This window comes from Maylandia zebra, linkage group LG6 (assembly GCF_041146795.1).
Source record: "Maylandia zebra isolate NMK-2024a linkage group LG6, Mzebra_GT3a, whole genome shotgun sequence".
NCBI classification, from domain to species: domain Eukaryota; kingdom Metazoa; phylum Chordata; class Actinopteri; order Cichliformes; family Cichlidae; genus Maylandia; species Maylandia zebra.
This window is the reverse complement of record NC_135172.1, coordinates 37,889,645-37,913,853: the sequence shown is the minus strand read 5'-3', so window position 1 is coordinate 37,913,853 and position 24,209 is coordinate 37,889,645. Positions and strand designations below refer to the sequence as shown.

Below are 24,209 nucleotides of genomic sequence, written 5' to 3'. Positions count from 1 at the left end.
CAAACAACAGTTCCTGTTCCTTACAGCATATTTGAAAGGCACCTTTTGTACACAGTACTAGTTCAACGTATCAAAACAAGTAAGGGTAGACAAAAAATTAAATGAAAACAGTAAAATGACATTAAAAAGCAGTCACTAAAGTTTATTTTATGTTCAAGTTCATTTCATGGTGACTAAAAAGTGAAAATATAGAATATATATCTGAACAGTAACTCTGTTTTTGTAAAAAACAAATAAACAAAAACTAAAAGGAGCGTGTATTTATCTTTAGCTGTAATTTAAATAGTTTCAAATAAAATTATCTTTGGAGATTGTGGAAAGTTAGCTGTAGCTGCAATGCATTGTGCCATGATCATTGGTTGTATTATATGCCGAGCAAGAGTAAAGGACTGCCACAAAATGTTAAAACCTGCAAATGTTAGTAAATGCTTCAGATTACCCAGCTACATCTCCAAAAAGCAGTCATCTGCCATGTTCAACACTATAGTTTTATCTTTGTTGTTGGCATAGATATATTTTGATTTTTAAAAGGTCAGTAACAGAAATCAACATCACATTGGCCTGGCCATAGTCAGAAAAACTACAAGTACAAGAACAATTGTATAGCTAAATGATGAGTAACAATAGCAGATCTATTTCATATGTATAATCATTTTAAGGTGGAATGCAGACAATGTTAGCTTGTCCTCTGGATTAATATCATCAATCAAGGACCTCTGTGTGAGTATGTGTGACTGCCAGGCAGTCATGTGTAGCTTACAATCAACAATCAGTGATGAATAAAAGTCAACCCACAAGAGTGCTGCCTGTGTAAGGTAAGGTAAGGTAAGGTAAGGTAAGGTAACTTTATTTATACCTAAAGGCAAGGTAAATTTGCTTTACAGAAAAATGACAGCATTTGACATCCCTTTAAAAACACACATACCTAGTAAATATATAAAACTCACTGTGACACATACTTTAATATTTCGAATCAAAAACAGTTCTTATTTAATTCAGTGACAGCAACGGGGACAAAGCTATTTTTATAACGCTTTGTCCTGCATCTTGGAAATAGAAACCTCCGTCCTGAGGGAAGAAGCTGAAATTCACCCCTTAGAGGATGGGAACCATTTTTAAGGATTGATAAAGCCATCCTCTGTACCTGCTTAGAGTACAGGGAGGCTAAACAAGACTGTGGCTCACCTATCAGACGACTGGACCATCTCACTATCTGATTTAGAGAGTTTTTCTCTGTGACAGAGGTCTGACCAAACCATGCCACCAAACAAAAGGATAAAACGGACTCAATAAAAGAACGATAAAACAAAGTTAAAATTTTTTGGTCAATGTGGAAATGAACAAGTTTCCTAAGGCAATAAAGGTGCTGGTGACCCTTTTTACAAACTGATTTGCAATTTTGATCAAAGTTCAGTTTTTCATTGATTATGGTCCCAAGATATTTATATGATTGTACTTGCTCTATTTTCTGACCTTTAATTAAAGTGACTCCGTGCCCATTTTGTTGTTTCCTAAAATCAACAACCATGTCTTTTGTTTTAGATATGTTCAGCTGGAGATAAGACTCCTCACACCACTGAACAAAGTCATCAATGACTGGACCGTGGTTAATTTCACCCTCTTTCAGTAAGCTGACAATAACAATAATAATGTGTATGGTTTACCCAGCATTATACACCTCTAATAGCAATTAATTGATTGTGAAAATGACACAATCAACAATACAGTCAAAATGCACAACTTTTTTCAAGTCAGTAACAGAAAACACTTGATATTATCACTGCGTGTGTGAGCCTTACTTCCTATAGGAATTCAGTTTAAATTGATTGCTCGGATTCAATTTCATTTCATTTAAAACTCTTGTCACCCGCTTGCCGAAGAGAAATAGCCTTTGTTAGTTTCTATTAATTTGATGGATTGTAGACCTGCAGATGCATTTACCAGATCTTGTGTGTGTGTGTGTGTGTGTGTGTGTGTGTGTGTGTGTGTGTGTGTGTGTGTGTGTGTGTGTGTGTGTGTGTGTGTGTGTGTGTGTGTGTGCGCTCACTTGTATGGGGTCATGTCCTCCATTCCCTTTAGGGACTTTAACCTGACAGAACACTAACCCATGGGAACGTGTGTCACCCTAGAGACTTAAAAGTGCAGTCCCGAAGGGTCCAGACTGCTTTTTGGGGATAAGAGTTGGTTTTAGGGTAAAGGTTATAAATAGGTGAAGGGTGGGGGTGAGGCATTCAGTTGTGATAGTTCAGATTAGGTTAATGGGCTCAGGAATGGCTTAATTTAATGAGTTACCCCCTGAGACAGTGAAACAATGCGTGTCTGCTTGCTTTTGAGTGTGTGTTTGCACTCTTGCATGAACATGGGCATGTTCTAAGGCACCAGGACAGTGTGTGTTCTTGGCCAGCTAGCTGCCTGGCTGTGCCTGAATTAAGTGAACCATCCCTAGGCCAGCTGTCACCACACACACTCACAACCCCCCATCTATTCCCCCAGCCAGCTGGGTGCACCAACTCTGTGTGTTAGTCAGTTTGTGTCTGGAAATTATTCCATTGGCCTCCGATTAACACCCAAACCTGGATGAGTTCTTTATTTCCATATGGAGACACAAGCAGTGGAATATATACGGTAAAAATATTGATAGGATGAGGGATAAAGTTAGGAGGATGATTTTAAACGGCACTTTGATGGGCAACTTTCCATGTTTTTTGATATGCTTTATCCATTTGAGTCATCAACCCTAACCCTAACTGTAGGCAAAATGCTGGAGTCATTTCCTAGATGCTTCTGAAAGGCTTGAAGGTATGAACTGAGAGAGTTCTTTTTAACTACTTCTGATGGATTTTATTTTTAGCTTTGCTAGCCTACCTGTTGTGATCAGTATTTGAAATTAGCATCACCTGTATTGTACAGAAATGCTGTCAGAAACAGAATTTGTTGAAGATTTATTTAGTACTATAGTAAATAGAAGCTGCATTATTCACACCATCTAAAGACCCCTTCGTTGTGGACTGATTGACTAAGAGAGTGGCATCTTACAAAGAAAGAAACACAGCTGAAACACCTGCTGTGTGTGACACTGATTGGATGTTTCACATAGTTAATGCTGAATCTCAGTGAGAGTCTTATCAGGGTCTTTCTTATTCAGCATCTATGCATGACATTTTGTTTTCGTTCTTACCAACAAGGTCCCACTCCCCATTGGGTATATATGTAGAGACATCGACTTCCATCATCTGGAGATCCAGCAACCAACCATTGTGGGTCCAGGAACCAAATTTCAGGTCACACTTCTGAATATCAAACGGGAACCACCGAACGTCGATGTAGCAGGTACTCTTCAAGATACCTGCAGATAAATTACTTTTAGAAACCAATCAGTTTTTTTATGTAAATATTTATTTTTAAAATAATAAAAAGTTACTTCTACATGACAATTTTTACTTAAACATACTTTAAATAAATGCTTCTCTGATACTAAAATCTAGTATATTCCAAGCCATTTATTATAGGCACTGATATCCTTTTAGAATACAAATAAACATCAGCTTTGCGATTCAAAAAATACTGATCTAGAAACAGATCAAGAGCTTTAGTTAGTGTTATATCAAGCATTAGATGGGGTGGGGGGGGGAGTATTTGAGTTCAGTGGCCATGGCATCTTTGCTGATGCCAGGCAGGGTAGTTTGAGTGAGTCTGAAATTGCTGATCTCCTGAGATTTTCACCAGAACAATCTCCAGAGTTTACAAAAATTGCTCAGTGAGCAGCAGTTCTGCAAACAGAAAAGTGCATGTAAAAGACTAAAAGAGAATGGTGACACTAGTTAAAGCTGACAGAAAGATGATGGTAAGCCCTTTAGAAAGCATAATAAGTGGAAGACCATGACGCGCTCTTCTCCTGTCAGCCAAGAAGACAATGCTGAGGCTAGAGCTAGCTTGTGTTAATAATCCAAGTTGGTTGTAGTGGTATAACAGTTTTCTCTGCAAACTTGAACTTGTATGTCTGCATGCTATAGTCTGAATATTTTTGCTGACCATATATTTCTTATACCCATAATTTACCATCTTCCAATGGCTGTTGCAGTAAAACAATGCAAGACAGCAATCCAATTCTGTCTTTGTGAACAAGAAAGTGAGTTCAGTGATCTTCCATGGCCCCCCGAGTCACTAGATCTATATCAAATGGAACAACTTTGGTATGTGGAGGAAGTGGAAACAGTCTCTAATGTTCAGTGATTGTAAAATGACATTGTCTTGGGAATCTGAATAGAGATTGTTCACCAGAACAGTGAGGTGAGAATGAGAAGGGTGTTGATGGCAGTGATAACAGTAATGATGATGTTGAGATAATGATGTCCCTAAGATGATGACAATTTGGATTTAGCATGTTGGGAGTAGTGTGGGACGGTAGTGTAAGAATATAGAAATATCTGGGATGTCTCACCTGGTGGAATGTACTGACAAGCTCCTGAAGCATTGACCAGCACATTTGTATGGAACGTGGCATCAAACCTCTCATCAGCACTATAGGGGGACAAGAGTAGTTAAATGGGGCATTTTATCATAACAATTAAATGGAAGAGAAAAACACACAGAAAGAAGAGAATAGAAGTTATTAAGCTGAGTCAGAGTCAACTACAAAAGTAAAGATAGACAAAAAAACATCAAGTGGTAAATGAAGGTGACAGAAGGCAGAGACAAGGGGGATTAGTGAAGATCCAGACAGAGTGTGTTTAATTTTGCTCATCATGTTAAATAAACACGGTCGTCTGTTACCAAGACGTCCTTCAAGCAGACCAGGGATTATCTATTTCGCATGCTCAAAATCTCTGGAACACAAAAACTGATTAATGTTTCTTTCAGAGAGTAAAAATAACCAGAAGAGTATCTGAGAAGTCAGTTGAAGAATACTTTTGCTTTGTTAGGCTGATTTGATTGTGTCATGCTGAAATTGTATCTATTGAGCTTCTGACAACACACATGCTAATAATAAAGTCTTCTACACTGACAGTTTAATATACCAACAACTAATTAACATCTAACAGTCAAATTAAACCATGCCACTGTTAGATAGTGAGCTACCACTGACTCATATTATGTTGAGATTAGTATGTGACATTAACTTCATTCATTGTAGGTGTCTTAACAATTATGGTTGCAATGTGGGATAAAATTAACAATGCCCCAGTCATACAGCTCTACAGACTGGTCAGGACCCATCTGGGAACTGGCAGGTTGCAAGTGGATGATGGAGGTTGATGGAGGGTGTCACTAGGAAAACAGTTGCAGGTGCAGAGACTGGTCAATGACCAGTGGAATAACCATGGAAGTGACAGACTTGTGCAGCTAATCTCTCAGTTGTAGTAAAACTCAAGTGTTACTGTCCCTCAGCTAGTAGTTACCAAGTATTTGAGGTCAAACATGCAAAATCACAGGCAACTGTGAGTAATCAAAGCAATCACTATGACTTTTTGGTGAAGCATGTTCTTTGAAGCCAATTTCACTGTGCGAGCAACAGTGACCTCTATTCATTGTTGTAAAAGTAAGCATGTGAAAAATATAAAAAAGTGTAGCTTTTAATAAATTCTAGACTGAATCTGTGAGTGAATGTGAGTGCGAATGGTTGTCTGTGTCTCTATGTGTTAGCCCTGCGACAGACTGGCGACCTGTCCAGGGTGTACCCCGCCTCTCGCCCTATGACAGCTGGGATATGCTCCAGCGCCCCCCTCGACCCTGGAAAAGATAAGTGGAAGTGAATGGATGGGTAGGGATTAGCTTGAAAAAATCTGTTGACTCATTAAAACACATCTTGATTGAAATATACTTGTCAGATGTCAAAACTTGTCAATGAGGTCATCAAATGGAAAGAACTAAACTAAATTGCCAAGCATCTGAGTATGTTAGCACGGTCATCATGAGTAATTAGCATATAATTTTATCATTTAGCTCAAAGCCTCCTGTGTATAAGTATACCCTATCACGGTTGTAAACACTTTTGAGTTTTGTTTATGCTGGATAATGAGATGGAAAAGAAGGGGAAAAACTACCAAATGGACAAAGCATATGGACTGAAAACAGCCTCCTTGCAAAAGTAATGAACCGGTAAATGGCATACAATTATACCTATTTATCCATGTATTCATAACAAGTATAATATTTAATTCACATATTTCAGTATGCTGTGACCTCTTAAAAAGGAAAACTGAATGAGGTGCACTGGCAACTCAATATATCTCATTTTAAAGGATGAATGAATGTTAATGCAACTCAGACAACAGTTCAAACCGCACTGTTATTTTCCATTAGTAAATATTTACTGCTTGTAGCATGAGACTATATGCAACTGGAGAGTGAGGAACATTTAAACAACATTTCAAATTCTTCTGACAAGCTTTTTGCTTTGTGGGTGGAGTATAGATTTTAGTAAAGTTTTTGGGACTGAATCCAGAAGACGTGTAACAGGACAAAGCTTTAATGGATGCAGATTTATAATGCTACATCCATAATTTATATCTAATCATTTATTTCACTTAAAGGGTGGAAGACAGAGATATTTCAGAGTAGCTCTCATCCATTGCCTAGAATAAATGATCTTAGCATTTAGCCTTGTAATGGTATCTGGAATACATCTACCTCACATGGACAAATTAAAGCATTAAAAATTGAAATAAAAACATTTCATTTTTCATTTACTAAACCCTCTCTCAAAATGCCAATATAAATGTTTAATATGAAAGACAATGACTTGAATAATGTACAGCACACAGAGACCCAGGCATTAATGATTCCTTGATGTATAACTTTAACCGCATTTAATTAGATCACATATTAATAAAAGATCACATGAAAACTACAATATGTCTTAAATCCCAATTGACTTTTTATTGAGTTTTTTCTTAATGGGATTCTTCAAAAACTTTACTTTATAGCAATAAATAATTCCAAAAGTGTAATATCCCAGTATTAAAAGTGAAAAAGAAAATGTATAAATCATAAATGGAAGTAAAGTATTACTTAAATTAAATTGGTCATTACTGCACTGTAACTTTAAATATGTTTCTCACATAGCAGTATAGAATATGAAGTCTGGTTTCAATAGTCAGTGGAGAAATGCAATGACACGGTCTGGACTGACATATCATTCTTGTCAAACACTGTTGTAGTGTGTGTCAGCAATTTATCTTTTAGATAACTAGCTATAATATAAAAAAGTAATGCTTCTTTACAGATAAATGGTCTATACTATTTACATGGGAAAAGTAGAAAGCTTAGTCTTTTTGTATTCAAGCTTTCCAGATATCTATAAATGATGAAATATTCAAATCCATGTCTTTGACAGAGAGGAATTGTCATTGTATTCATATTTTATTCATGTGAGGAGATTATTGATTTGTTTATGTGCTGACACAAGCAAATACAAAATTACAACTGTCCCTACTTTCTGGACCTAGTGTTCAAAAATTCTTGACTAAGTCAAAGTCACTAACTTTCTTTAGAAAAAAGAAACAGAAAAAGACTATCCAGGATACAAAAAGTGGTACATTAAAATGCACATTCTCTGAAATAATATCAAAGTCAATCCACTGATCTTTGTCCTAAGGTGTTGTTGTATGAACTACCTTATGATCAAACAGTATCTGATACAAGTCCTGAGCCAGGAATCCTTAATGTCCCACTCAGAGACTCCAATAAGATGAAATTCTTTGAACTGGTTTTTGCTTCATAAGCATAAAAAAATAATCACCCTTTTTGAGAAGTGCAGCTGCATAGGGTTTACCCTTTTTGTTCTCTCAGATAAAAGTCCAACTAAACACCTCTACACCAGTAGAAGGAATATGATCATTGGTATCTTTTCACTTCCTATACTGTCTGCTGCGTCTTCCCCACCAGAGAGGAGACATTCTACATTGCCAGTCAGACTTCATAGTCCCAGACTTACCTTGAGGGTTGAACATGAGCATGGTTGACCTGGGCTTAGACTTTGTAAATCTTAGGGGCTGATGTGAGGCTGATGGGACCAAAGCAAAGATGCTTGATCCAGGTTTTACTCTGACCAGGGTCAGATGAAAGAAAGGTCAAGTGAAGTGCCAACCATGGCTAAAGACTTGGAACTTGTAGCATTTCTGAATATCCACAATCCAGAATATAATCTACTAGAAATGTGCACTTGCATTAGAGTCCACCACTTGGGAAGGAGCGCACTTTACGCTGCCATCATCATCATGCTGTCTGTGATAAAATAAATAAATAAGAATTTATTTTTTGCACAAAGGGCTGAATGGTCTGAAGATTGACTTAAGGTCTATGTATACCATCCATCCATCCATCTTCATCTGCTTTATCCAAGGCCGGGTCGCGGGGGCAGCAGCCTAAGCAGAGAGGCCCAGACCTCCCTCTCCCCAGCCATCTCCTCCAGCTTATCCGGGGGAACACCAAGGCGTTCCCAGGCCAGCTGAGAGATATAATCTCTCCAGCGTGTCCTGGGTCTGCCCCGGGGCCTTCTCCCGGCGGGACATGCCCGGAACACCTCACCCAGGAGGCATCCTTGTCAGATGCCCGAACCACCTCAGCTGGCTCCAGTGTATACCATTGTAGCTTATTGTCAGCTGGCCCAACAGTCCTGATTCCCATGGCTTTCATGTTGTGTTTAAGGGGCATAGTAGTAAAGACAGTAAACATTTGTGACACAAAGTGGGCAGATCCTGACCTAAAAGTATCTTAATTTTGAAAAGATCATTTGATGTGATTCCTTCTGGGAGTGAAGGATACCAATAATTGACATCTGACAAGTTGGTAAATACATTAGATTGTTCCCTATGCAACCAAAACCTGCAATGCCCATTACCTACTAACCCTTAGCAGTGAAGTGGTAAATCTCTCTGACATGGGGGATAGAGGTTTAATGTCGAGATTTGGTGTGGGTGGAATGAGGGTGGTCCTGTCACTTTGAATTTAAAAAAAAAAATGTGTGTGCTAAAGCCTTGCCACTGCACTGACCTAGTTTCCCATTAGGGATTTGTAAAACTACATCTTCTCATAATTTTAATCTCCTCTCATGCTTGCTTTCTTGATTCATAAAAATAAGAGTAAATGATTTTACTCCAGATTTATGTTGAATCCATGAAGAATGTCATTTACAATCTAGGTCTCTGTCAGGAGCATATTGATCATTATCAGTTATCCCTACTGTAAGCCGCTTAATGTTCTGTATCATCCCTTGTAGACACCCAGAGCTCTTGCTTCCATCCCTCTTTCTCACTCATTCTCTCTCACTCTGTCAGGGTTCCTGGGTCGGTGACCCAGTGTTTTCAGTTCACACTCACTGTTTATCTACTGCCTGTTCCACTTCCTGTTTTATTGTGTTAGCCTTGGTCTGTGTGTATTATGTTCAATCCTCTTCCCATTATCATTAGTTCATTATGTTCAGCTGTGTACTCACCGGTCCCTCATTATCATCATTATCACCAGTCTGTGTATTTAAGCCCTCTGTTCTACCCATTCAGTGTCGGGTCATTGATGATGTTGTTTCTGTCGTGTGTTCCGTCCAGTCAGTCAGTCAGTCAGTCAGTCAGTCAGTCAGTCAGTCAGTCAGTCCGCCATCCATCCATCCTATCATCTGTTGTCTACATATTCAATAAACCTCGTTCTGCACCACGAGTCCTGCATGTGGGTCATCCCTTCCTCGCCTCCGCACACGAGCCCTGACAGAATGACCCGACCCGTGCCAAGAAGACACGCTTTTGACCCAGCGGACTCGGACCTCTACGAGCGGCAGGAGGTAGCGCTCTCCTTGTGGGCTGAAAAACTCAAGGAGAGACAGCGGCTCTTCGCGGAGCGAGAGCACGTCTTCGAGGGCACTCGCTTGGCTCTGGGCGGGCCTCGGAGACGCCGCGTTCCCCCACCTGCTGCCTCACCTGCACCGGAGCATCTGCCGCGGAGAGTGGACGTTTCACGCCGCGCTTCGGCCGCTCCCTCTCTCGCCACTCCGCTCCACGCTCACACATCACCTGCCTCATTCACCGGACCTTCAACCTCGCCACGGCACAGCGGCTCCGTCTTCCACCTCGGCTCAACAGAGGCTCCCGTGCCAGAGGCTCGGACGTGTACCCCGCCCGCTTCCTCCTCCCGGAGAAATCGGCGCACACGCCGCCATAAAACGGACCACTTTCAGCCACTCCCGATGGTGAGCTCCAGTGACTGTTTTTCGCACTCACCATCTGATTATTCACTCAAAACGCACAATAACCCCATCTCTGATTCGTGGGATGTTTCCCTCCTGGAAGATTCTGTGGACTGGGAAGATTTGTTCTGCTCTGCTCTCCCAAAGACTGTAAATAGTGGTGGCAGGAAAACCAGAACAATCCCCAATAAACCTGCTAACATCACACACCCAGTCATTATCTCCACTCCCGTCAGTCAGTCTACCCCCACACCAGTGCCAGCTCCCAGGAGGAGGGCAGCTGCGACCCAGTCTACCGCCACACCCGCTTCGGTTTCTCGAGTGGGGGTGACTGGTGTCCAGCCACCTCCCGTGCCTGTCCCAGCACCTAGGCTGAGGACGGCCAGGATCCAGTCTGACCCCCCTAGAGACTCAGCTGAGGCTCTCCAGCCAGTGCCCTCACGCTCTGGAGGCACGGAAGAGCTAATCAGTCCACCACTTCATCCACCTCCTGACCCAGCCTTTCACGCACTAGCTTTATCCCTGGTTAGGCTGGCTGAAGTGTCCCCTGCTCAGGCACCGGCCTTACTAGCTCAGGCTGTAGCTTTATCTCCCTCATTAGCTCAGTCTGTAGCCCAGCCATTAGCCACACCAACCTCAGCTCCGTCGTCAGCCTCACCTGCTGTTCAGCTTCCAGCCCCGTCAGTTCACTCACCTGCTCTCCAGTCGCCTCCTGTCCAGTCACCCGTGGCCCAGTCGCCTCCTGTCCAGTCACCCGTGGCCCAGTCGCCTCCTGTCCAGTCACCAGTGGCCCAGTCGCCTCCTGTCCAGTCACCAGTGGCCCAGTCGCCTCCTGTCCAGTCACCAGTGGCCCAGTCGCCCGTCCACCAACCTGTTCAGTACCCAGAGCCTGCTGTGAGCTACCCTGCTGCCCAGCCAGGGGTTTCCGCACCCGCTGGCCCGGCCGCTCCTCAGCCAGGGGTTTCCGCACCCGCTGGCCCTGTCCTGTGTGTGCCAGGGGCTCCAGTGCCCACTGGTTCTGAGACCGTTTTCGCTGGAGGGCCCGAGGAGCCCGTCCGGCAACCTTCTTCGTCAACTGGGGGTTCAGGGGAACCGCACCAGCCTCATGCCTCACTGTCACCTAGCTCTGCTTCGTCCTCGTCTGGCCCGGCCTCGGAGCCTTCGTCCTCGTCTGGCCCGGCCTCGGAGCCTTCGTCCTCGTCTGGCCCGGCCTCGGAGCCTTCGTCCTCGTCTGGCCCGGCCTCGGAGCCTTCGTCCTCGTCTGGCCCGGCCTCGGAGCCTTCGTCCTCGTCTGGCCCGGCCTCGACTTTGGCTTTTATTTCGCCTGCTGCAGCTCCGGCCTGTGCTTCGCCTGATCCTGCCTCGTCTGGTCCTGTGCCCACCGGGCCATGGCCAGCACGCCTAAAACTGGAGAGCCGCCGCTGCCTTCCGCGCGGCCGGCCCCCGGACCGCCTTCGCTTGACTGGCCGCCGTTGCCTTCCGCACTGCCGACCTCCCGAACTGTCTCTGTGTGGCCTCCGTCCCTCTGTCCTGGGCCCCCTCCGCCTGCCCTGTTCTGGTTCTTTTTCGTTTGGCCGTCGGGTGCCGGCCTTTGAAGGGGGGGGTCCTGTCAGGGTTCCTGGGTCGGTGACCCAGTGTTTTCAGTTCACACTCACTGTTTATCTACTGCCTGTTCCACTTCCTGTTTTATTGTGTTAGCCTTGGTCTGTGTGTATTATGTTCAATCCTCTTCCCATTATCATTAGTTCATTATGTTCAGCTGTGTACTCACCGGTCCCTCATTATCATCATTATCACCAGTCTGTGTATTTAAGCCCTCTGTTCTACCCATTCAGTGTCGGGTCATTGATGATGTTGTTTCTGTCGTGTGTGTGTTCCGTCCAGTCAGTTAGCCAGCCAGTCTACCAGTCCACTAAGTCCAGCCAGCCATCCTATCATCTGTTGTCTACATATTCAATAAACCTCGTTCTGCACCACGAGTCCTGCATGTGGGTCATCCCTTCCTCGCCTCCGCACACGAGCCCTGACACACTCAGTCATAGGTAAGCTGTAAATCTGTCACTATCTCTCCCTTATGAAAGAATATTTAATCAACTTAAAGAAGCTGAAACAGAAACATCAGGAGTCAAATCTACCTCTATCTTGTGTCCTGTTGTCTTTTTCCCATCGCAAGTCTACTTCTTTGTAAGCAAGAAGCAGTGTATTGCTGCAAGGAGTTAAGTGAAGCGCTGATGCCCTGTTTAATATCATCTGTTTTGACAGGTTAATAATGATCCACAATTACATAGCTGTCTGTTTTAGTCACATAAACTGGAGCACTATATAAATACCACTTCAGCGTTTCCTCAAGTGGCCTTGCCTTGCACATTTCTTTGATTAATGTTTAGCAAGTGGACATCCTTAAGTAAGAACTAGAACTGTCTTCCACTTTGCAGTTTAAACTGTAACGATTACTTACTATGGCCAATAAAATAAAAAAATAAAAAAATAACCTTCCTAAAATTGTCTGTTGTTGCAACTCCTAAGATATTTTACTGCAATTTTCAAAGGAATTTTAAGTGTTTCAAGACACCTACCAAATTCTTCTCTGAAGTGAATATTATTTCACTATTTATTGACTTTATTTATTTATCTATTTTTCTCAGCAAATGCTTGTAGACAAAATCATGATTGATGTGCCCCACAGAGGCACACTGGGTGTTGCTGTTGATTTTTATTATGTCACAGCTGTTTTGCAAAAGGGTAAATGTTCTGTGTTATTTGTTTACTGTGTAGGCAGCTGTCAGTATATGTTATAAAAGTCTAAAATCAGGTTGTTTGAGGACAACACTGGTGCCACAGAAAAGGTCAAAATGCAAAGGACTCTGGAAAATGATCAAGTCAGTCACTGGCAGTAATGTGAGGTGCTTGAATTCTTCTTAAATCTGACCAGATCTAGATGACATTGTGAAAGCAGCCCAAGCGCTTTGTATTTCTTCAATCTAGCCAAGCAGGACAATGAGCACAGGAGCCTCATGTCCAGCCAAATATGCTGAAAGAAAAGAGGTTCTGTTCTATTGACCTCTGTATCAGAGAAGCCAGTGAGCCAGTGTTCAAGAGACAGATTATTTCCCCTTTGTGCTATTAAAGCCCAATTCTTTGATAAAGGAAGAAATGAGCTTGTTCAGATGGCTGTTTCCAAGAGCCTGTGGTTCATTATTGAATTGAACCTCATCTACAACCACGGTGACAGGGCCTAAAACATGGAATTAAGAGAAGAATTCTCCAAATAAATAAAGGTAGTACAGAATATAGCTTAAATTCTCTCTATTCTTCTGAAGCTTGAATCGTTATTAGTTTTCAAACTAGCCAAAGCACTGGCAATTTTACCCACTTGGCACAGTGCTTTCAGTAGTCAGAGTCCTATGCTGTTACTGGAAACAGATGCAAAGCCTAAAAGGAGTTATGGTTTATTCCCCAAAGAGGGAATTGGCTCGATCATTTAATTAAATGATACTGTAAGCAGAGTGATATTTCATCTATAGAATCTTTCATTCTGCTGTGTTTTTGGATACACAGATACATGGCAGTGTAGTGTTGTGTCCATTCACAAAAGAAAGCATATTTTTCTACATAGAAGAAGAATGGCGAAAGAGAGAAAATGTAAAAACCAAAATATATAATGAAATCTAATGAAAAATTAAATGGTAAAAATCAATTTGAGGAAACAGTGTTGATTATTCTAGTGGGCAGTATGATGTAATTAACAGCAAAGTGGAGGTTTTGTAATGTGGGTTGCCTGTCCTTATCATTTGCTTAAAGTCAGTACACTTTATTAAATACCCACTCTAATTCACTGCACTTTACCATGTGAACAATTTTAAATACAAAATGGTGAAATACCAAGAACTGTGTAAGTTGTCATGCCCATGGACTGCAAATTATATAATGGGTAAATTTAGCAACTATTGCCTGAGAAACTACGTTTGAAAAGACATTATGAAATGTTTTACTTAATTTGGTCTGAAATAGTTTGTAAGCTTTTTATATTACTGTTGTAGCCAATTAATTGATGAATAAGTATTTTAACATGGTAAAATAAATTGCTAATTACCAAAATTGGACTAACAAATTCTAGTCATGATTATTGATTTGCTGTCATTTCAAAATTGTGTTTTTTACCCTTCACATTGACATTTTAGCCAGAAGATGGCTTTCAAGTTTTGGCTTCTGCAAGCTCCAAAACAACCCGTTCTCACTCCCAAAGCGTAACATTTTACGCTAGGTGACAAATCGTCACCATATTACGTTTTCGGCTACCCACCACGTTCCTAAATGACGACCTCGGAAAAAGAGGAAATATGAGAACCGTCTGGACTGAACCTACACATGTTCGCTCTTATTCTTCAAATCGCTTAGAAACACGCTATTTAACATCATTAAAGTCCTGGTTAAGGTCAGGAATAAGGTTATGGTCAGGGCCAGGGATAAGGTTAGGTTTAGGGCTGGAATACAGGGCTGGAACGTCTACTCCCGCGGGAGCGTCATTGCACTGGATTCCAGCCATAACCCGCCGCGTACCATAAGAACGTCGAAGGTCTCCTTTCGCGTTCCTCAGGAACGCCGCGGGACGTGACAAAACGTCGACATGTTACGCCTCGGGAGTGAGAACGCTCTGTCCAAAAACACAATTTTCTTTTCTCAGTCCTTTATGACTGATAATGGAAAAAGTATATATCAAATTGTATTCAGTTTTAAGTTGTCAAAAGTCTGAATAGTTTGTTTGTTTGTTAAAGAAGATTTTTTTCTGTTTCCGGTTGAAATAGTTAAAAGCCATTTGAGCAAGGCATGTTCTTCTAATGGTATTAGAAGATCTATATATTAACTTATAGTTGGATCTGCTAGATGAGCATGGTTCTAATCAGTAAAATAAATGAACAAATGTTACTGGAAAGCAATGAAGTGACCCAATCACTAGCCTGATAAGACCAACTCAAAAAGATGAGAATGTAACATACCTGTTGTACAGAAGAATATCTGGGACCCACACTAGATTTGAAGGGAAACGGAGATTCTGAACCCCAGGGTAGCTGTCTGGGTTCCATGAGAGGTAAATGTCTGTCCAATGCTGAAAACAAAGTGTCAAATTAGAAAAAATTATGTAAGGCAATGGAAAAGTGGAGGGTCAACAAAAGTGACATGTGAAGGAAACTTTTTCCCACCCTATATATTCGTGGTACAGTTGCATATATATCACATCACTGGTATTTCATAGCATTTTTTACTGAAACTATATCCATGCATATTATTGCTTTACCCTTGAATGACCAAAAGTATCAGAAACTGCAGTAGGAAGAAATCCACTGATAAGCTGGAATTTCCATCTGTTTTATGTGCATTGATATTAATTTATGTTTCACATGGTATTTGAATCCTCATCTCAACTGATCTGAAAAGTTTGGTGATTAACCAAGAATAGTTATTGTAGATAGATTTTCTATAGCAGATCCTAGAGGATGAGGGTGTACAGGATGTTGGAGCCAAGTCCAGGCCAATATTTTACTCAGTTACATCATGCCATATTTAAGTATTTGTCATGATCTTTAAGTTTTTATTATAATCTTGATCATTTTAGGTTATAATGTAATATGCTGTGCTCCATAAATTAATCCTGCTTTGTTAGTCTGTTGTTGTTGTAAAGTGTTGGTAGATGTCGTAAAGGGGGTGTGTATTTGGCCCGCATGCGGAGGGGTGTGGGTAAAAGGTTAGGTAAGCAAGCAGGGCGTGGAGCAACAGTTTTCTGATCGTCGCCGTTTTAATGTTATCTTTTGTTGTAACACAAAGGGAATATAAACGGAGCTCCCACCAGAGGCATTTGTTTTGTACCTTTCGATTTGTAAGGAAAATAAATGTTTTGCACCTTCTTTCCTTCGCCTCGTTTTTTGCTATCGGAAGGCATCCAAGAGACTTAACAAGAGCACGAGTCAGAAACTTTACGTTCTGCAGAAGCGGCAAAGAAGGACCGAAGGTTGTCGCTATAATACAGAATTCTACTTTCCACTCAAACATTTTGAATATGATATTCAAAATGTTTGCTATGGATTTTTTTTTCTGTCAAATCACTGTAAAACTACCACAAGATTTTTAAGTACTTCTAGTAAAGTGTTGCTGTATTAGATACTCCTCTGTTTGCAGATAAGAAGCTTTTTAAGTCCTTAACAAGAGGACAGCTTCAACCCATTAGAAGTCAAATATTTCCTCTTCACACAGACTAATACAGCTGTTGGCTCTTCTACTTTGTCTCTAACTCTGATAATGAAGCTTGGCACAGAAACGTTGCCAGGCCAGCAGTTGTTGGCACTAACCATGTGCAGTCCCATTTGAGCCTGCCAGTATTCAGCTAACTGAACACAGCATCAAAGGGTTCAAAAACACAAAGAGTGAGTGTGATATGTGTTGCTTCTGTGCTTATTTTCATTACTTGTAATGCACAGCATGATGATATATGATCCACAGTGGTATAAATACTGGCATTCATCCTGGCATCTAAACGTATGCTAGTATTATGCTTTTTTCTAAATCTGTGTGCAAGCACACGTGTTACCCAGATTAACCACAATATTGAGCATGTCTTTACAATACAATTCACTGTTTGGAAATCTAGTTGTCAGGGTATTCATGTGGACAGACCATTCACCCAAACATTACATGGCAAGCACATTTACTCACGGCGAAGGTGGTTACAGGATAAAGTGCTTCGCCATTATAAAAAAATCGGCTTAGGAGTGGCTTGACCAAGTGTATTCAGACTTAATAAAATCCATAAATTAGTCTGTCACACCCAGTCCATTGAGGTCTTGTCCCACTACTTGCAGCAATCAAAGAATCTGCTGCTAACATCCGAGTGACAGACACTACAAGACATAGTTTTTCCATGCTCCAATGAGTTGGATGTGTTTTTGCTGCATGAAAGCTATATGGTGTGTATATAAATATATGGTGGAGGCATTCAATTGCTGAAAGCACAGGGCAAATTCCTCATGTACCAACAAAAATCCCCAGAGCTAAAGTAGCAACAGTATATTTGGGATCATCTGTTTGTGTGTATGTATATGTGCATGCATGTATTTTTATAGTGTTTTTTTTCTTCCACTTAAAAGGTTTAGTCCTTGTGACTGTCAGCATGTTTCCACACCATCTGTCAGTTAAATATACAATAGAAAATGATTTCAAAGATATTCCATCCATCTCAAATGGGCCTGCTGCATATGTCTGCACTCACACAGCTAATGACTTAATCACTACACTTGTCATCTGTGGGCCTTGGCGGTTTGGTGCTTCTTTTCATGTTCATTGGCTGGAGAAACACAACTAACAGCCAACAGAACTAATCACAGCTCACTAACTTTGTAGTCTGTCAGGAACAGATGAGGAGGACTGAAAGCTATGTAAGGTAACAGCTGTCTAAGAATAGGTATGGAGTTGCATAACATAAATTCAAGACAGCATCACTAATTTGAGAGTATGAAAGGCTGATTTTTTTTCTTCAAATTCATATATGACACATGTGAGTCAACTGCAAATCCAAAGAGGTAACAGAGGTAATTGAAAATGTAGCACTAATCTGATTTTCGTTATTTGCAAGGGTGAATTGATTTTATTTGCACTGCAATGGCCATATTACTATATAAATATTCTACAAAATGTTGGTTTCATAATCAATGGATTGTTAACAATAACACAATTTCAGATACACTATTTTTATTTGTTTATTTGTTTTTTATTTTCAGTGCTGAGTATTTCAGTCACATCTGAATGTAGAACAATCATTGACTGATAAACCTGTAATCCCAAACTTGTCCTTTCTTTGACTGTCTGGCTGACTTTGTATGAGCTGGTTAATGTAAATCTTAGGTCTCTCTCAAAAATTGCAATGTCTGCAAAGCCCCCTTGAGCCACTGAACCATAGTAGATGCCAGTATTAAAGAGGAGGCTTCCTGAATAATTGATTTATTCAACTTGTAAGGTAGGCAGCAGCCAACTCAACGTGACGGCTGTGACATACTTAATGGGATCTTCTGAGTGTGGCTGTTGTTATAATGAGACTGTTGTACCTACCTGGTTTGATGTAACACTTTTCCTAGAGCTACTAAACGCTGCAATCCATATTTTTTATGCTATTTACTTCTTTGCCAGTTTCTATTCTGATATAGAAATTCTATTTAAGTGGATAAGAGATAGGAATTTGTCTGACAACAGCATAGCAACCACACACAGGTTTTGGTGGACTGTGTTGAAGCAATGCAAAGTTTTTAAAGAAATTATGAAAGTAGTGCTTGGAAATATATGCAAACAAAATGACCACAGATAGTGTGGCATTTGCTGCAACCTGCAACCTAAGTCAACAGTCTAATCCATGTTTCCCTTCACACATACAGTCATGCAATGTTTTGACTGGACTGCATAGAGTAATGTGAAAACAAAGTACACCCTTACTGCTTACATGGGAATTAAAAGACAGGTGCTACTTATCAAATAGATTTGAACAGTTTTAGCAGTTTGCTGGTTTAGAGCATTCAGGCATATTCTAACACATGCAGCCTCCCCAGGAATGGATGTGCCTGTAAATTTACCGCAAGGTCAGATCAAGAAATGCTCAGAGAAATTGCAAAAAAACCTAAGAGCTGCATCTCAGATGCTACCGGCCTCAGTTAACATATTAAATGTTAAGGACTTGTAAAAAGCATGTCTTGTTTGGAATGTTTGCCAAGATAAAGCTCTCCTCTCTAAAAAGAACACAGCAGCAGCTTAAGTTTGTGGTTTAAGCCAAATGGCCTTTGTAACAATGTTTTTAGGAAACTTGAGATCAAAGTGGAGATGTGTGACCATAAAGTTCCTAATCCACATTTGGCAAAAAAACCAACACAACATACAGTACAAACACCTCATGCCAGCTGTCAAGCACAGTAGTGGAGGGATACTGATTTGGACTTGTTTTGAAACCAAAGGACTTGGACAACTTGCAGTCATGAAATCCACAATGGGTAATGGCTCAGTCAAAGTCCAGACAACAATCTAAAATGTGGCAGTGCTTAGGATAGATAAGTGGAGTTGTTCTTATGTAGTACCTTTCTAGCCTGTTTGAACACTCAAAGCTCTGTATACAGCATGTCTCATTCAAACGCACATTCATACAACCATTTTTTTCTACATCTTAGTGTTTTCTGTCTTACATTCATATTCCGATGAACTCATCAAGAGCAACTCAGTGTTCAGTAACTCATTCAAGTATACTCTAGCAGACTGGTGCAACCAGGGATCAAACCTACCAACCTTCTTTTTAGTATATGACCTGTCCTACCTCCTGACTAACAGCCACCATGGAGGGTTCAGCATTAACGAATATCTGCAAACCTCAATTAACTAAAAAAAAAAAATAGAATATATCAACAATATCAAATTTGTCCCACAATGACATGAGAGACTAATGAAGTCATACAGGAAACAATTACTTCAACTTAGTGCAAGTTATTTTCAGTAAAGGTGAGTCTCACAGATGGACTTTTAACAGGAATCTACATATTTTGTATTAAATACCTCTACACTAGGGCTGCACGATAAATCGAAAATTTATTGTCATCGCGATATCAGCCTGCGCGATGGGCCCATCGCAAAAGACGGCGTAAACTGCGATAATTGGGTACCTTAAAATGTTTACACACGTGCTGTAAAGAATTTACCAATCAAAGAAATCCATTTACACATTTGACCAGTCGAATAGAGCCCTTCACGGCATTAACCATTCAAATGGATTAGAGGCCCGCCTCCTACGCAGGTCGGGCGCGAACAACGCTGCAGCAACGAGTCAGAGTTGTAATGGCTGAGAGCGAGACGCGTGACGAGAATGCTACTGAACTCGTGGCTAAAAAAAAAAATAGTACCTCACTTATTTGGAGGTACTTTGGATTTGATAAAGACGACGTTCTCCAAACACAGGTACTCTGCAAAACTTGCCGAACACTCGTGGCAACCACCAGAGGAAACACGACTAATCTCCACCATCATCTTCAATACAACCACAGAGAACTGTTTGAAGAGTTCCAGAAAGATAGGGCTAGCCAAACAAAGGTTGCTAATGTTAAGACAAAGAGCGCAGCAGTCCAACAGCCGTCTCTGTATCAGAGTTTTTCAAGTGGAATTCCTTATGAGAAAACGTCGAAGCGGTACAAAGAAATAACAGAGGCCATTACACATTTTTTGGCTAAAGACATGATGCCTATAAATACAGTTAGCAGAGAGGGCTTCACCAGTCTGATACATAAAGTGGACCAGAGATACCGCATCCCCTCACGAAACTACTTTTCACATGTCGCCATTCCACAAATGTATGAAACATGCCGCAAGACCGTCATGTTTGAACTGAGCCAAGCTGAAAACTACGCAAGCACTACAGACCTATGGTCAAGTCGTACAACGGAACCATATATGAGTTTCACAGTGCACTTCCTCACCGAAGACTTTGAACTGAAAACACGGTGTCTAGAGACTGTGTATTTTCCAGACTCCCACACTAGTGAAAATATAGCCCATGTATTACGTGAGGTGTTAGCCAGCTGGGATCTTAAAGAAGATCGACAAGTGTGCATCACCACAGACAACGGTGCCAATGTTGTGAGAGCCACGGAGCTAAACAACTGGGTCAGACTTCAGTGTTTTGGACACAGGCTGCACCTTGCAATCGGTAAGTTTTATTCAAGGCAGATCTTTTTAGCAATGAAAATGTGCTATACATTATTATCAAATTGATATTGATAAGGATAATGTTACCTTTTTAGACAACTTTAGTTATAAATTTCAATTAGTTTTTTTTTTTTAAAAAAAAAGGTTTTAAACATGACAGTTTTTTTGTTTCCTCTTATTTCTCCAGAAAATTCTATCAAAGATGATGCCCGCATTGCCCGAGCCATTGGACTTTGCAAAAAGTTAGTTGGACATTTTTGCCACAGCTGGAAAGCAAAGATGGCTCTGAAAAAAGCACAGCAGAAGCTCAACCTCCCAGAGCACACACTGATCACAGAATGCCCAACCAGGTGGGGTTCCAGGCAGAAGATGATTGAGAGAGTCCTGGAGCAGCAGCGGGCCATTTCTGATGTCATCTCAGCAGACAAGAAATCAAGACACTTGATTCCTACTTGGCAGGATCTTGAGGTACTGGAGTCTGTCAACCAGGCATTACACCCCCTGCAAGACTTTACAGATGCCCTGTCTGGTGAGAGCTACGTTAGTGTTTCATATGTAAAACCAGTCCTTCATCTGATGAAGACGTCGGTGCTTGCAGAGAAGGAAGAAGACAGTGATTTGACAAAATCAATTAAGAAGAAAATCCTCGAGTACCTGATTACTAAATATGAAAATCCAGCTACCCAGGAACTTATGGACATGGCGTGCTTCATGGATCCCAGATTTAAAGTCAGCTACACCAGCACTGATCGAGTCTCAGACATCAAGACCAGAGTGATGTCAGAAATGGAAGCAGTGGCACAGAAGGTATTCATGCATGCTCATATATAAAACCTTTCAATTCATATTTAGTCCAAAATGTTTACTTTTCTTATAATCTGCTTTCTGTTCCAGGAGAGAAGCTCCGCTGAACCAGAGGCCCAGACAGATGATCCACCCAGTCGTCCCCTGAAGAAGGCAAAAAAGTCCCTGGGCAGTTTCTTCAAGGCAGCTCCAATCCCTACCTCCTCTTTTATGCATCTCTCACAAGCTGTTGAAGCTGAGCTTAACAGCTACTTGCTATCCACGGCCATAGACAGTGAGGAAGACCCCTTGGCATGGTGGAAACTCCACAAAATGACATTCCCACAGCTAAGCAAGCTTGCAAGGAAGTATCTCTGCATACCTGCAAGTAGCTCACCTTCAGAGAGACTTTTTAGTACATCAGGAAACATAGTAACATGTCAGCGCACATGTTTAAAACCTTGGAGAGTAAACATGTTGGTTTTCCTTAACAAGAACTTGCCATAAAAAACATTCACTCAGGAAGGATGAATGCAAGATAGAGAAACCTTTTTTTTTTTTCAAAAAATTACAAAAATACACTACCTACATTGTTCTTAATTGTTGATAATATTAGTCTTGGCCAGTACGACCACAAAGGTAGACAATTGTTCTTTGGTGTGTTCCCACAGCAGACAAGTTCTTACCTATAGTTTAATCTAGTAAAGTTTCCACTCCAGTTTTGACTTGCATCATAACTACTTGGTGAGTGGTAAAATGATGAACAACTGCATAGAGATAATTTGCAGTATAATTTAAGTTATGTTTATTTAAAACTAATTATAGAGACCGGGAAGGATGTCTTTCAGAATTCAAGCCTCAGAAATTTTTTTATGGGGGCAATGTTTCAATGTTTGACTGCACTTTGTTGTTACACTGCTAATACAGCAGCTTTCATTAAATAAAACTGTGCAGTAAAACGGAAATTATGTATTTGTTTTTTGTTTTTTTTTTGCTATTTATTTTATCGCAAGTCATATCGTTATCGCAGTATTGATCACAGTTATCGCACATCGCAGGTTTTCCTAATATCGTGCAGCCCTACTCTACACCACAACAAAGTAAAAACCTGAACTGTTGACTCTCTACAATGAAGATATTGTGTAGCAGTTATGCTTTGGGCAGTATTTAGTTAGCATGGATTGGTCCACTTACCTCCTTAGGGAACACGATAAATACAGATCAATACAAAGTTGTTCTGAGTGGTCAAATTTATGATGACATTTTTCTGTGCTGACGGCAGTGATCCTGGACAAGCTGACAACGAACCTATCCACAAGACACTAGGGGTTTATGGTTCAGTGGTTTGATGTGTATGAAATGGATGTGAGTCACTTCACAGTCACTAGAACTCAACCCAGCTGAACACCTATGGGAGATTTTGGATTGATGTGTTAGACAGACGCCGCCTACCATTATCAAAATATAAAGTGGGAGAATATCTTTGGGAATATGGGAATGCTGATAAGTCCAGGAATATCCCAGAGACTGGCATGTAGTGGCCTAAAAACTTAAAAAGTAATGTCTTTCTTTGTCACCTGTCTGTAGGAACGGCACTATTTTTTGTATTTTAGTGTGTGACTGTATTAGTTGAGGAGGATGTTGATTTTTCTGTGGCTTTAGGAACCAAGATTTAAAATTTGTATTTTAAATGTTGAGAATGTCAAATCAGATATAATTTTTAAGAGTAAAACAAAGGTAAAATAGAAAAGCTTAAACAGCAAAATAAAGTAACCCAGTGTTTTAAATCTTGAGTCCTGAAAGAATATCTTTGAAAATATATTTCTATCACCTTCCCCTGCTATATTGCTGACAATAAATAGCCTTATGATACCATGCTATTATTAAATATTATATAATATCATATTATCCTTTGTGATCCATCTTAACATAATTTTTCCTTTATACTTGGCAGTTAAAGATGTCTGCCATAAAACTGCATCGTGCTGTTTCTTGTTTGTTCCCAGAAATTGTTTTTGTTAAAAACAAAAGGTTATTGGTTTTAGCTTGTGCTATGCCTTCAAGAGCAGTCAGATGTGTACACTTATTGAAAATATGAATGACACAGCCCACATATGGCTTCCAAAAATATACTAAACGACAATTATTGTGCAGTGATCACACAAAAAAGGACTTAAAAGTGAGACGTACCAGCTGCAGCCAGGCATTTGTTATCAACACTTGGTTCTTTTCATCCTGGAGGGGAACAAAAGGAGACGGAGAGAATAATCAGCAGTGAGTTGACATGGGTGCAGGCAGATAGTAAATGACAATATTCTACAGGGCAAGAGTAAAAAAAAAAAAAAGAAAGAAAGAAATTATTCAATTCTGGTAAACATAAGGCACAATAATGAGACAGATCGGCAATGAAGTCAAACAGCATCTCATACGAGTCTGAGCTGCCGGCTAACTGAATGACAATGATGTACTTTTTCGGCATTCTCTTATTTACAAGGTTTTTCCATTGCCACGTCAAAGAAGTAACATATAT

At 40.6% G+C, this 24,209-nt stretch overlaps 2 protein-coding genes across 2 annotated transcripts in view; one reads left to right on the top strand and one right to left on the bottom strand.

Annotated features, from left to right (window-relative positions):
• Positions 1–24,209, bottom strand: part of LOC101470163 (neuronal acetylcholine receptor subunit alpha-7) — a 48,542-nt gene that overhangs the window by 4,948 nt on the left and 19,385 nt on the right. Inside the window, exons 3-6 of the mRNA XM_004538861.3 lie at positions 23,870–23,914; positions 15,175–15,284; positions 4,442–4,521; positions 3,179–3,346 (exon numbers count right to left, since the gene is read on the bottom strand). Of these exons, the coding sequence (XP_004538918.1) occupies positions 3,179–3,346; positions 4,442–4,521; positions 15,175–15,284; positions 23,870–23,914 (403 nt within the window). The remainder of the gene's footprint in view (positions 1–3,178; positions 3,347–4,441; positions 4,522–15,174; positions 15,285–23,869; positions 23,915–24,209) is intronic.
• On the top strand, positions 19,983–22,732 carry LOC143419061 (E3 SUMO-protein ligase ZBED1-like). The gene is made up of 3 exons (XM_076885209.1): positions 19,983–20,897; positions 21,084–21,703; positions 21,791–22,732. Exons 1-3 carry the CDS (start codon positions 20,033–20,035, stop codon positions 22,184–22,186), a joined length of 1,881 nt encoding a protein of 626 aa, XP_076741324.1. The 5' UTR covers positions 19,983–20,032; the 3' UTR covers positions 22,187–22,732.